This window comes from Fimicolochytrium jonesii (genome assembly GCF_025526975.1).
Source record: "Fimicolochytrium jonesii strain JEL569 chromosome Unknown EV422scaffold_50, whole genome shotgun sequence".
Taxonomy (NCBI): domain Eukaryota; kingdom Fungi; phylum Chytridiomycota; class Chytridiomycetes; order Spizellomycetales; family Powellomycetaceae; genus Fimicolochytrium; species Fimicolochytrium jonesii.
In genome coordinates, this window is record NW_026515717.1 from 108,621 (window position 1) to 120,078 (window position 11,458).

Genomic DNA, 11,458 nt, shown 5'->3' on the forward strand with positions numbered 1-11,458 from the left:
TGTACCGTGCAGGAAAACTGCCACCGCTGAGTCAACTGCAGATCTGATCTGGCACCATGTCATCCGGCTCCATGGACTCCCCGACGATATTGTATCTGACCGTGGCCCACAGTTCAACTCCCACTTCTGGAAACGTCTCTTCGCTCTCCTGGGAACCAAGGTCAACCTCTCATCGGCGTTCCATCCCCAGAGCGATGGACAAACCGAGCGGACCAATCAGATTCTTGAGCAATACCTTCGCTGCTTTTGCAACTATCAACAAGATAACTGGAAGGAACTCTTGTCTTCTGCTGAGTTCTCTTACAATAACACCATCCACTCCGCCACCCAGACAACCCCCTTCTACGCCAACTATGGGTTCCATCCTCGATTCAGTCTGGCTTCCGCCACCACAACCGAATCCCTTAATCCTGCAGCCGAAGCTCGTGCCAACCATCTCAAGGAAATCCATGAACAGCTTGCCACTGAGCTCAAGGAGGCCCAAGGACGCATGAAGCGCTTTGCCGATGCTAAGAGGGCACCTGGCCCAGACATGAAACCCGGGGACAGTGTCTGGCTCTTACAGCGGAATCTCAAGACTCTCCGACCTTCCCAGAAACTTGATCACCGTAAGATTGGCCCCTTCACAATCACGGAGAAGATCAACTCGGTCACATATCGCCTCAAGCTTCCCCCATCCTACAAAATTCACAACGTCTTCCATGTCTCCCTTCTTGAACCACGTTTCACCATTCCGGAGCGAACTGAGCTAGAACCCACCCCACCAGAAGAAGTCGAAGGACAGGAGGAATGGATTGTGGAAGACATTCTTGACTCCCGTATTCGACGCACGCATCTTCAGTACCTCATCAAGTGGCAGGGTTGGCCAAGCTCGGAGAACACATGGGAGCCAGTGGAACGCCTTGCCGGATGTCAAGAGCTTGTTGCCCAGTTCCACCAAAAGTACCCCGACAAACCCCGACCAAAGCCTGCCCACATCAAAACAACATCCGGACGCCGTGGCTAAAGGAGGGGGTGATGTTATGGACGACGCGTCCATACCATGCGCTTACCTCATGACAGCATCCCAACAGTCAGTCAATGTCACTTCCCTGTCAAAACCTGACATCTGCCAAACCTCGCAGCCGCACGCAGCCGCGCTACCCCACACCTGCCACTGCCTTCATTCCTCCACGCAGCCGCACGTAGCCACACCTCCCAACACTCGGCGCTTACAAACCCTTCTCCATACTTCCCCACGTACCCGCCCACAGCCTCAGCGTAGCCACCCCATCCCCAGTCTTCTGTTTCTATGCTTCCCCACCCTTGGCGCTTCTCTTGGCTTCCCTCTCATTCCGTACCCTTCTGCTTCCCCACGCTTCCCCAGCCTTCCCAGAAAAACATAAATAGCCGCCTCCCCTGAGCTCCCCACTTCCTGATCCCCCAGCAGATCAACACCAGTTCTTCCTAGTCTTGTTCTAGTTCTTGTTTCGGTCCGAATACCTGTCAACAACCTGCACCACAAGTCGCCTCTATTTCCACCGGCTCCGCCCATTCATAACATCATCCATGCTCGCACCACCGTCACCGAACACACACTGAAACTGCGCTCCTGCCGGCCGAAGGAATGGTGTCCAAACCACTCTCACGACGACACCGTATTCGAACAGGGCGACTACCATGTGATCGACGTTCCCAGCATCAATCACACCCCGAATCTCGATGTTGTTGAGCTCTACAACTCCCTCATCGCCATCCAGAGCACCCGCCGCGACGGCATCCCGGAAGTCTTCATAAATTGATACCAGAATTCACAAATGTCCGCCGGAACCATAAGCCACCTCGTCGACACTGTACTCAGAGCCGCCGGAATTGACAACGAGTTCACACCAAAGTCCATCACACACGCCGTCACGACCGTGCAAACTCGCAGTGGACTCAGCGAGGGAACGATCAAGAAGGGGCGTCGGGTACCCAATTCCAGGGTTTTCCAAACACATTACACCATCGGCATCGACGACATGTACGCTGAGGCATCCTCCTCTGAAGATGAGCGCACCTACGACGACTTCATACTCGACACGGCAAACACGGCTTCCTCTTCATCGACAAATAAGCAACCTCCGAATGGAGTCCATTGCGCTCTGGACAAGGAATGTAGTCCTCTAGAGTCTATGGACGAGGAGGAGGTTATCCCACCTCGCTACCCACTGCACTAAGCACCTCCTCCTCACGCCGCTTTCGCCTCTCAATTCGCATACATTTATGGGTTTACAGGTTTCCCTGGACATAGGTCCTAAATTGCGCACGGCGCTCCCGATAGCTAGTTCTTCTTCTTCATTGGAACATCCCCCCCTCCCACCGTAGCTTTTCAGTCATAGCACTCGATAGCTCAAAAGAGATAAAGGGAAAGGGAGCTAGGGTTATCTGTTATTTATTCACTCGAGAAGAAAAATAGAGAAGCTTACTAAGCAACCTCCTCCTCGTCCATAGACTCTAGAGGACTACGTTCCTCGTCCAGAGCGCAATGTGCATAGCCGTGGCTTGGACGTGGCTCATGACATAGGTCGACGTCATAGGTCCGACGCGTCACTTCTGGTTGGGGAGCTCTCGGAAACGCGTCAATTAGAGGCAAGTGGGGGGGGTGAGGGTGGAGGGAAGGGATATTTGTGACGACTGCGGCTTGCTTGGCGGGCATGGATCGGTGGTACATATATGAAGTTACTGATGAGGAAAGGGATCCCGTCGTGAATATTGTGTGGAGGCACTGGAGGGACCGGTGGGGGGCACACTGGCAGGCACAGGCACTGATGAGCATCCCATCGCAACGCCTATAAAAGCCATCCATAACCCACTCCCCGCCCTCTCACCTTCATCCGCAAAACCCCTCACAAAAAAAAACCAAAAACCAACCCACAAACACCCCCAAGAAACCTTCAAAATGGACGCCCTCAAAAACGCCGCCTCAGGCCTGCTCAACAAGCCCGCCACCGGAGGAGCCGCAGGAACCACCGGAACCACCCACAACGCCGCTGCCGCCGGCGGAAAGCCTTCGATGGTCGACCAGGGCATTGATGCTGCGCAGAATGCGGGGTACTTGCCCAAGACTGGGACTCAGCAGGGTATGTATATACTGTGGGGGGTCCGCGAGAGGGGGGGCGAGCGACGGTGGGGTGTTTGCCGGGAGCGGCGGGCGAAGCGAGCCCTTTGGTTTATGTCCTGCGACGAGCGAGTCTCGCGCCGCCATGCGCAATACCCGAGAGGGATAGCGAGCGCTCGTTCTTATTGATATTGTTTCCTGATCTTTCGATGGTTCATGGTTGTTGATAGTTGGGGTGAGTTTGATGGGCTTGCAAGGCTAATTGTCATTCGTTTCCCCCTTTTTTTCAGGCAACATGGTCGACCAAGGCCAGAAAGCGTACGCCCAGTACGGAAACAAGGGTAGCGCTCCTGGCGGCACCGGCATCTAGGACCCCAACCCCGACCCATATCTACCTGTTCTGAGAAAACATACCCCTTCTCTACTGGTCGTCTGATGCCTGGTAGTGTGCGAAGATGTATATCCCTGATTTTGGAGCGACCGAGAATTTCTGAGAAATATTATGTAAAAATTAGTTTTTGAAGTGTTCTGAGAGTGTTGAAAATTGTGGTTGGGATCTTGGATGTTGTTTTCGCACCGGTCTGACTCGGTAGTGTGGTGTGCAGTGAGCTCCCTCTGTCTCCCATTCTCAACCACGTCTTAAAATTACACGATGCAAAAAAAGCACAAAATCTATGATTGTCCCCAGCGGGAGCCACCCCATCACATCCATCCCAAAAATGACGTCCAAAGGGGCAAACTGCAACTCCCTCATTTCGCTTCTACGCACTAGCAACCTTCTCATAACTCCCCTTCTCAGGCTTGCTCATCGCCGGTAGCGGCAGGTCGGACGCGGCTTTAACTGGGTGGTGGGATTGCATGTTTTTGGCGTGGCTGTAGACTATTCCGCCCAGGAACGCTGATAGAAATATCGGAGATATTGCGTTAGAGAGGTGGGAAGGTGAAAGGAGGTGGGGAAGGGAGGGGATGAGGAAAACCCACCTATTGCGACACCACACACCCCGCCGAACGTAACGGGATCGTTAAAGAAGACCATCCCGGCGACGGCGATGGGCAGTTTGTTGAGTGCGCCTACCATACTACAAAAGCCACACAAAATCACACCCTATCAGTCTTTTTTCAAACTGCATCTTTCGCTTACATCCATACCTATAAGTTGTAGAACTCGTAACCCGCATACACCACGCGGTGCTATAACTGATCCCAAAGCTGCTGACGCCGCTGATAGCGATTCCGATCAGTAGGCCGCGGACTTCAGAAGCGTGCTCCGGGGTGGTGTATTTGGCGTAGGTGCGCCGTGCTTCGGGTGTCTCGAGGAGGAGGGAGGCGAGGAGGAGGATAGGGATCGAGAGGAGGTCTGTGGGGGGTGAGTGATGAGTGTGAAGGGGAGGGTAAGAGTGAGGCCAGGAGGAGGGTAGGACTTACTGTTATAGAACACAGTGTCAAACTCCTTAAAATTGACCTCCCTGATCTTCTTCTTCATCAACAACGCAAACCCAGCCGTCGTTGCGCAATTCAGCACCATCCACCCATACGCGACAACCCACCCCACACTCCCATCGCCCTTCAACACGTTCCCGCTCGCGATATCCGACCACCCGGCAATCAACGAGGACACGACCATCATACTGAACGCGATGATCATCAAGCGGGTGACGGGCGCGCCGTTGAGGAAGGTACGCTCGGAGAAGGCGATGACGACGATGGTGAGGTTTTTGAAGATGGTGAAGAGGGGGATGGAGAGGTATTGAAGGGCTTTGGAGCCGGTGTAGATCATGGCCGCGAGGGAGAAGGAGACGATGAACCCTGTGAGGAATGAGAGATGGATGAGTGAAGCGAAGCGACCATAGACGGTGAGCGATGGTTGGCCCATGGAAACGAGTGTGAGCGATAGCGAACCATCAATCACCATCCAACATCCACCATCCACCATCAATCCGTCAACGAGATGGTTATAACTCCCCCAGCGAGGTTACCCAGATCGCTCCCTTCGGTCGCAGCTCGCTCTCGCTCGGGCCCCCATCGCAAAACAGAAAGAGTCCGTTCTGGTCGACCTATCGGTCTCCAAGACCGAACCCAACCCTGCAACTCGCTTTGGCCGTTGCAGAAAGGCCACCATCGCTCGCTTTCTCCTCCCTATCGCTCACCCCTCCTCGCTCCCACTCAAACGTACATTTCTGCGCATCGCTCTTCCTGAAAGCGCGTCTCGTCACCAGTCCAAACGCCGTAAACCCCTCCAAAACAACAACACAGACAAGCGATTGAACAGCCAGTAGTAAGAAATTGAGTTTAAACTGATAACTTGAAAGCACAAGTTTGTTTGCGACCGTCATGAGAATCGAGGAGAGACAGTAGGAGGCTATTGCCGCGAGGGCGGGGTTGGCGACGCTGCCCATGGCTGGGTGCTTGGGTGCTTGGGTGGCTGGGTGGGCGTGGGAGGAAGGGTGTCGGTGAGGGATCTGGTGTGGTGGTGACGGACTGTGCTTGGCTGTAGAGAGATGACTATCGGGCAAAGTGTTCGCCCTGGGCCCCGGTCGTTCGTCAGGGAAACCGGAAAGCTGCCTACTGTGGAGAGCCCGGGTTCCAAGTGGGGTTGGGAGTGACTGGGACGGAGACGATCACTTTGGGGATGGGTGTTAAAGTAAATGAAGGAACCATTGCCAGCCGGTTTTCGCAATAGGAGTCCGCAGAGAGATGCCGCACGTTGAAGCAAGGCTACATGAAGTCCTGGAGCACGCGTGACGCAGCCCTCACACTTTCCGTAATCGACACCTGGCAGTCCTGATATCAATACTGTACTCTTTGGCACCCTCTACGAATACAGGGGACAACATCGGTCGCCTCCGGATCCGCGCGGGCGATAGGTTAGAAAAGCGTCTGGCGTCTGCGCTCTCTGGAGTAGCATTCTACTCAACGCATCGATTAAAGTGTTTCTCGCAGAAGTGCAAGCAATGAAAGAATGGCGACGAAGAAGAGGATCCGAGCAACGGCTCCCCCGCGCTCAAATTCACGGCCCGCTATCTTATGGGTGGCATTGAGACATTGCAGTATACTTCATTGCAGTGCAGCTTTGCAAGCCACCCAGTCTTAGTCGTCTGAAAATGAGCGTTCGTGCGTGCCGTTGATTTTGAAAGGCGGTTCAAGATGCACGACGAGTTGAAGCGGAAGAGGGAGAAGGACCAAAGCAAAATCACCAACAGCCATGGACATCTAACTGGCTTCGCAAAGCAGATCAGTCGCCCTGGGAGTGCACACGAGACCGTGACGTTACCTCTTGAAGGCAAAGAAGCGGCAGACGGAAGAAGGTGCGTCGGGGTCTCGTAACGAGAGCGAGTCCATGACAGCCGGGCAGTGAACAGTTAATGCTCCAAAGAGGGCGGGGTATGTGCGGCCTGTTATCCTCGTGCACCATACTTTAGGTTTATCTACTCATCGCTGGATATATATGCGTCGCAACGGGAACTGCTTCGGGAAAACAGGTCATCGGGAACCAACGGACAGTATCCGACGTTATGTACACAAGTTGCCATCATCGGCGACGCCTCAGGCAGAGGTACAATGATGTGGATGGCAGATAACCACCTGGGAAAATGGGATGGGGTGAGGATTCTAGACTACCTACGGTTACGGGAGAATGCGTCTGGTCTGCGGCCATTGCCAAACACTGCCGAACGCACAATCGAGAGGAAATTCTTGGTGCTTAGGACGTCCCGATTGTGCACTCTCATCCGGAGTGGTCGTCTTCCAGGAATCTCAAATGGCGTCCAGTCTTGGTTGATACATTCGGGGTTGGGGCAACCCACCAATCCATGGACGAATTCCATTCTTCCCTTTCGAGCTTGCCACGGCCGAGGTGACAGCCGGCGTCGGATGTTTTTCATCACACGCCCGTGGCAGTCTGGGCACACGGAAGACGTTTGATACTCATCTAGCAAGTAGCATGGGATGCTGTTTCTTGCAAAGAGTGTGCGGAATCTGATTTCCATGATGATGAGTTAGCATATTAAGATACATAAAAAACAATGATGGTCACTCACCCCTTGGTCTTTGATGACTCCTGAAAGCGGATGGTTTTTCCGGCGTCGCTCCAATCACCCAAGATGACCGCAAAATGCTTTCCATACAGGCGTTGCATGTTCTTGATGAGCTTGGTCTCAGACTTTTGCCGCAGTGAGAACGCCTTGAATCTGCGAGCTACGTGAATCTCATCCTGGTAAAACTCATCCAGGGCGGGATCTGGGATATGGATGGATGTCAGCCCATGTGTTACCAAAGTTGAGAATCAAAGTTGAAGTAGAACATCATACCCGCATGTAAGTGATCCACAATGAACGCTGAGAACGCCTCGATATTCATGCTCTTGTGCAATGGAATATGTGATTCCACCTCAGCGATGCCGGCATTGATTTTTCGCTCTGTCATGTCTCGTTGAAAGTACCGAGACTTTGTCTCGACCGCCCGTTGATTGGATGTGTATCTGGTATGGGGTGGTACATTGTGAGATTACTACTGCCCTGCTGTCCCCGCTGTCCCCGCTGTCGCCGCTATCCCCGCTGCGCATCATCGGCGACGCCTCAGGCAGAGGTACAATGATGTGGATGGCAGATAACCATGCCGCTATCCCCACTGTCGCCGCCGCTATCCCCGCTGTCGCCGCCGCTATCCCCGCTGTCGCCGCCGCTATCCCCGCTGTCGCTGCCGCTATCGCCGCTGTCGCCGCCGCTATCCCCGCTGTCGCCGCCGCTATCCCCGCTGTCGCCGCCGCTGTCCCGGCTGTCGCCGCCGCTGTCCCCGCTGTCCCCGCTGTCCCCGCTGCCCATCATCGGCGACGCCTCAACCCTCCCCGTCCCCGTTCCCACGATCCCCTTCGTTCGAAATTCTGCAATCAGCTGAAACGTACCTAAATGGCCGCTCCTTCTTGATGTCTCGACAGAACAAGAGGTCACGCTTGCCCGGATCAATGCTGACGATGTTTGGAGCCTCCCTTAGTTCGGCGATGTGGTGCTCAAAATACAGCTGTTTGACTTCTTCCTGCATTTGGGCCTTGCTGCGCTTCCGGGCGCGATGGCCATACTGAAGCCCTGGCTTCTTGAAGTGGATGGTAGCGGAATACCCGTTTATGCTGATTGACCCATCAAATTTGAGACCAAGCTTCTTTCGATCCTTGAAGACCTTGTCCTGCAATCCGTCATTCAGCGAGGTGAGGTGAGTGAAATAAGCGCAGAGGGATAGAGACTTACATTCACATTGAGAAACTGCCCCCACAGCTCCCGCTTGCGTTGATCGGTGAGTTTCCCCATGCGATGGTGGCCCAAGGCCAGGATATGAGTGGATAGGATCTTTGTGTCGATCCGAACGGATGACTGGATTCAAGATTTGCGCAGCGGGATAGCGGAAAACAGCCGCATTCCACGGCGCTCATAGAGGCGTGAGAGCTCACAATAGGCACCTGTGATGAGGCAAGGCAGGTGCGGACCATGATTAGACAAAAGAGGAACCCGCGGGGAGGGGGGGGCCGGAAATATACTAACTCACCTAAATATGGCATTGCGTCCACCGCAAGGCTGTATGCAAGCGGTTCATCCTGGGGAGGAAACAGAGCCCATAACTCGTCGAGGACAGTCCGCTCAAGTTGTGTGAGGCAGGCAAACTCCTCTTCGGTTGGAAACTCTACAAATGTTGCATACTTTGTAAACTGACGGACACGCTGATAATAGCGTCGCCGCTGCGCTCGGTTGACTCCGGCACGGAGATGCAGTACGACTTGCTTCAAACCAAGCCTTTCATTGACATAGCGCAGAAACATTTGCATGAAATGCTCTTGTACGTTAACTTTGAGGTTTGTGAGGATGCTCGTAGCCGTGTATGCTGCGGTCCGTTGGCAATTTCGCATGCGGATGGGGGCAAATCCGTGAACATTACAGTAGTCTTGAACCCATGGACGCAACTCTTGCCCGATGAGCGGATTGCCATTGTAGCCTGGATTGTTGAGCAGCTCAAACATCACACTGATGTGCTTGTCGGTGATGTCCGGGAAATCGTGTAGAGGATGGTCAGCTGTGGTGGGGTGGGCCGATGTAGCAGTAAGGACATTGTTTTATGGGAAATATACAGTATAGTGTACCTCAAAAACTCACCAAGGTAGTACTTGATAAAGAAGGTGGTGTGGCGCGCAAGGACGTGAACATCGGCGATGAATGTTGTCAGGCGCTCCCTTTGGACTTGATTGTGATTTTGGATTCGGTGAAGGGAAACCTTCGTGCTGGCGTGTGTCTGCGGGCGGGGTCGTTGAGCTGGTGGTGGTGGCGGGGGTGGTGGTGGCGGGGGCTCATACACCAGGGGTCCACCCGGTGCGCTGGGAAAAAGGAAAGGGATGGGAGCAGGGAGGTTCAACCCTGTCCACGGGTGAAAGCCCTCGCTGCTGCTGCTGTTGCCCGTCTTCATCTCCGGAACTCTCGCTAACCATGTCTGGAATTGCTTGGGGCAACTGGCGATGGACAGAAGGTGGGAACTCGAATTGCGGGGATGGTTGCAATGGTGTCTGCACAGCGGTTGGCAGACGTATGGGCAACCGCAGGGTAACCGGAGCAACCTTTTTCCTCTTCCGCCGTGGTGTGGTTGCTCCAGTAAAGATGCCACACCACAGGTGCCCCTGGAGCGCCTGGTGTGATGGCATGATGGCTGCGCTGTGCCGAGACAGGTGTTGCAGGTGATTGCCGTGATAGCTGTGTGTCAAAGAACTTGCGTCAGTGCTGTGGTAATGATGAGGCTGAGAGCGGGGAGGATTTACAGCCTGGCGCAGTCGTGGCGCAGTTGTAGCTTGTCCACACTGCTGCTGCTGATCGCCGCATCTCCAAGACCACACTTTCCTCCTCTCACACGAAACGTCAAGCGCTCGCAGCGGACGACAGCCCAACGCTCACCTCCTTGCAGCTCAAGCCTGGCAACTCACGCAGAGCACACTCTGGGCATGGAAACGTCAAGCGCTCGACAGTCCCCTCACCCCCCTGGCCAACGCCCACCTCCTTCCAGCTCAGGCCCGGCAACTCACGCAGAGCACACTCTGAGCATGCTCAGCGCTGACGAGGTGAGTGGCTGCTGTGTGGCCGTGGGCGCCTCCGCTGGGTGTTGACCGCCTGGGCTCACAGCCCATGTTGAGCACAACCGCCGCTTGCGGGAGGTTGACCTGCATGGGATGCGCTGCCTGGGCGCGCTTGCTATACGCCGATCTCACGGCCCATGTTGAGCACGACCGCCGCTTGTGGGAGGTTGACCTGCATGGGATGCGCTGTCTGGGCATGTTGCTGTGCGCTGATCTTGATGCCTCCCCTGCTGAGCACGACCGCCGCTTGCGGGAGGTCGACCTGCATGGGATGCGCTGCCCTGCCGTGGAAGTGGGACCTGTCGATCGGGCTAGGTCTGCTAACACCTTCCCTTCCCCCCCTCCCCTCTACCGCGCCGCAGGCCACGCCCCCCGTCGCACCCACCGCGGTTGAGGCTCTTCTGATGGGCATGGGCAAGAGCCGCGCCACAGCTATCTCCGGCGACACGGTGGCCTTTTTGTATCCGCTGCTGGTAGACGCCGGCCTTGCCGCCCAGGACGCCAGCCTAGAAGACAAGGCCAAGGCGATTGGCCTTTTTTCAAAGAAGATCAAGCAAGACAACCCCACGGGTTGGTGGATCAATAGGCCAACGTGGTCCCGTCTCCAGAAGAAGCGCGTCAAGCACCACATTGGGCTCCAGTCTGGCATCATCGCTGCGATCAGCGATGGCAGTCTTACCACGGCCGACTTCTCGGTCGACCCGCAGCCCTCCGCCAGCCGCCCGGTTGTTCACATCGTGGTGCCAACGCCCGCCTTGTGCGATGGCTGGGAGGGCAAGATGGTCTATGCCGGGTTTGGGAAGAGGCCGGCAAAGGCGAGGGGCCTGGAAAGGCTTGAGCAAGTTGAACCCCAGGCGGGGGCCAACTCTACATCCGCGACGAGCACGGTGCCCTTGTGGCCACAATCTCGTACAATAGCGCGAGTCGTCACAAACACGACCTGCGGCTGGGGCTCATCGTCGAGTCCTGTGGATCCCGGCTGGCTGTGGTTCAATGGAAGGCCTCAAGGGGCACAATGCACGGCGCGGGGCTTCGTCGTGGCAACAAGAACTCGGGATATGCCAGGGGGACGTCGCACTATTCAATGAAAGGAGGGGCAGACATGTCTGCAAAGAAGTTTCTCGTTGCCACGGAAAAGGCCTTCACCAAGCGACTGCTGCAGGAGCTCGCCAATCGCAACCCGACCGCGGCGGCCTACCTGATGATGGCCATGCCAGAGGTGTACGGGCCACATTCCGATGAGTTCCCCCCGCTGTTTGCCACCACCAACTATCAAG

The 11,458-nt window shown here is 55.3% G+C and overlaps 6 protein-coding genes across 6 annotated transcripts; 2 read left to right on the plus strand and 4 right to left on the minus strand.

Moving 5' to 3' along the window:
• Nucleotides 1–1,796: 1,796 nt before the first annotated feature.
• On the plus strand, nucleotides 1,797–2,198 carry EV422DRAFT_572671 (uncharacterized protein; the record flags this gene model as incomplete). The annotated part of the gene is made up of 1 exon (XM_053073157.1): nucleotides 1,797–2,198. The coding sequence occupies one exon, from the start codon at nucleotides 1,797–1,799 to the stop codon at nucleotides 2,196–2,198; it is 402 nt and encodes a 133-aa protein (XP_052920565.1).
• A 426-nt stretch (nucleotides 2,199–2,624) lies between these two features.
• EV422DRAFT_371679 (uncharacterized protein) lies at nucleotides 2,625–3,587 on the minus strand. Its single transcript, XM_053066732.1, has 2 exons — nucleotides 3,372–3,587; nucleotides 2,625–3,029 (listed from the first exon to the last, which is right to left on the minus strand). The coding sequence occupies exons 1-2, from the start codon at nucleotides 3,466–3,468 to the stop codon at nucleotides 2,701–2,703; spliced, it is 426 nt and encodes a 141-aa protein (XP_052920566.1). The 5' UTR covers nucleotides 3,469–3,587; the 3' UTR covers nucleotides 2,625–2,700.
• Nucleotides 3,588–3,654: 67 nt separating this feature from the next.
• Nucleotides 3,655–5,558, minus strand: EV422DRAFT_371710 (uncharacterized protein). Its single transcript, XM_053066733.1, has 5 exons — nucleotides 5,253–5,558; nucleotides 4,505–4,885; nucleotides 4,229–4,436; nucleotides 4,061–4,158; nucleotides 3,655–3,977 (listed from the first exon to the last, which is right to left on the minus strand). The coding sequence occupies exons 1-5, from the start codon at nucleotides 5,473–5,475 to the stop codon at nucleotides 3,841–3,843; spliced, it is 1,047 nt and encodes a 348-aa protein (XP_052920567.1). The 5' UTR covers nucleotides 5,476–5,558; the 3' UTR covers nucleotides 3,655–3,840.
• Nucleotides 5,559–6,693: 1,135 nt separating this feature from the next.
• On the minus strand, nucleotides 6,694–7,268 carry EV422DRAFT_502244 (uncharacterized protein; the record flags this gene model as incomplete). The annotated part of the gene is made up of 2 exons (XM_053068253.1): nucleotides 6,694–7,054; nucleotides 7,117–7,268. Coding segments are annotated over 2 exons (513 nt in total), but the record flags the coding sequence as incomplete, so codon positions are not given.
• Nucleotides 7,269–7,653: 385 nt separating this feature from the next.
• On the minus strand, nucleotides 7,654–9,628 carry EV422DRAFT_624127 (uncharacterized protein; the record flags this gene model as incomplete). Its single annotated transcript, XM_053074253.1, has 6 exons — nucleotides 9,217–9,628; nucleotides 8,607–9,136; nucleotides 8,520–8,528; nucleotides 8,320–8,442; nucleotides 7,980–8,257; nucleotides 7,654–7,891 (listed from the first exon to the last, which is right to left on the minus strand). The coding sequence occupies exons 1-6, from the start codon at nucleotides 9,521–9,523 to the stop codon at nucleotides 7,654–7,656; spliced, it is 1,485 nt and encodes a 494-aa protein (XP_052920569.1). The 5' UTR covers nucleotides 9,524–9,628.
• A 520-nt stretch (nucleotides 9,629–10,148) lies between these two features.
• Nucleotides 10,149–11,269, plus strand: EV422DRAFT_572676 (uncharacterized protein; the record flags this gene model as incomplete). The annotated part of the gene is made up of 3 exons (XM_053073158.1): nucleotides 10,149–10,166; nucleotides 10,228–10,473; nucleotides 10,544–11,269. 3 exons carry the CDS (start codon nucleotides 10,149–10,151, stop codon nucleotides 11,267–11,269), a joined length of 990 nt encoding a protein of 329 aa, XP_052920570.1.
• Between the last annotated feature and the right edge of the window lie 189 nt (nucleotides 11,270–11,458).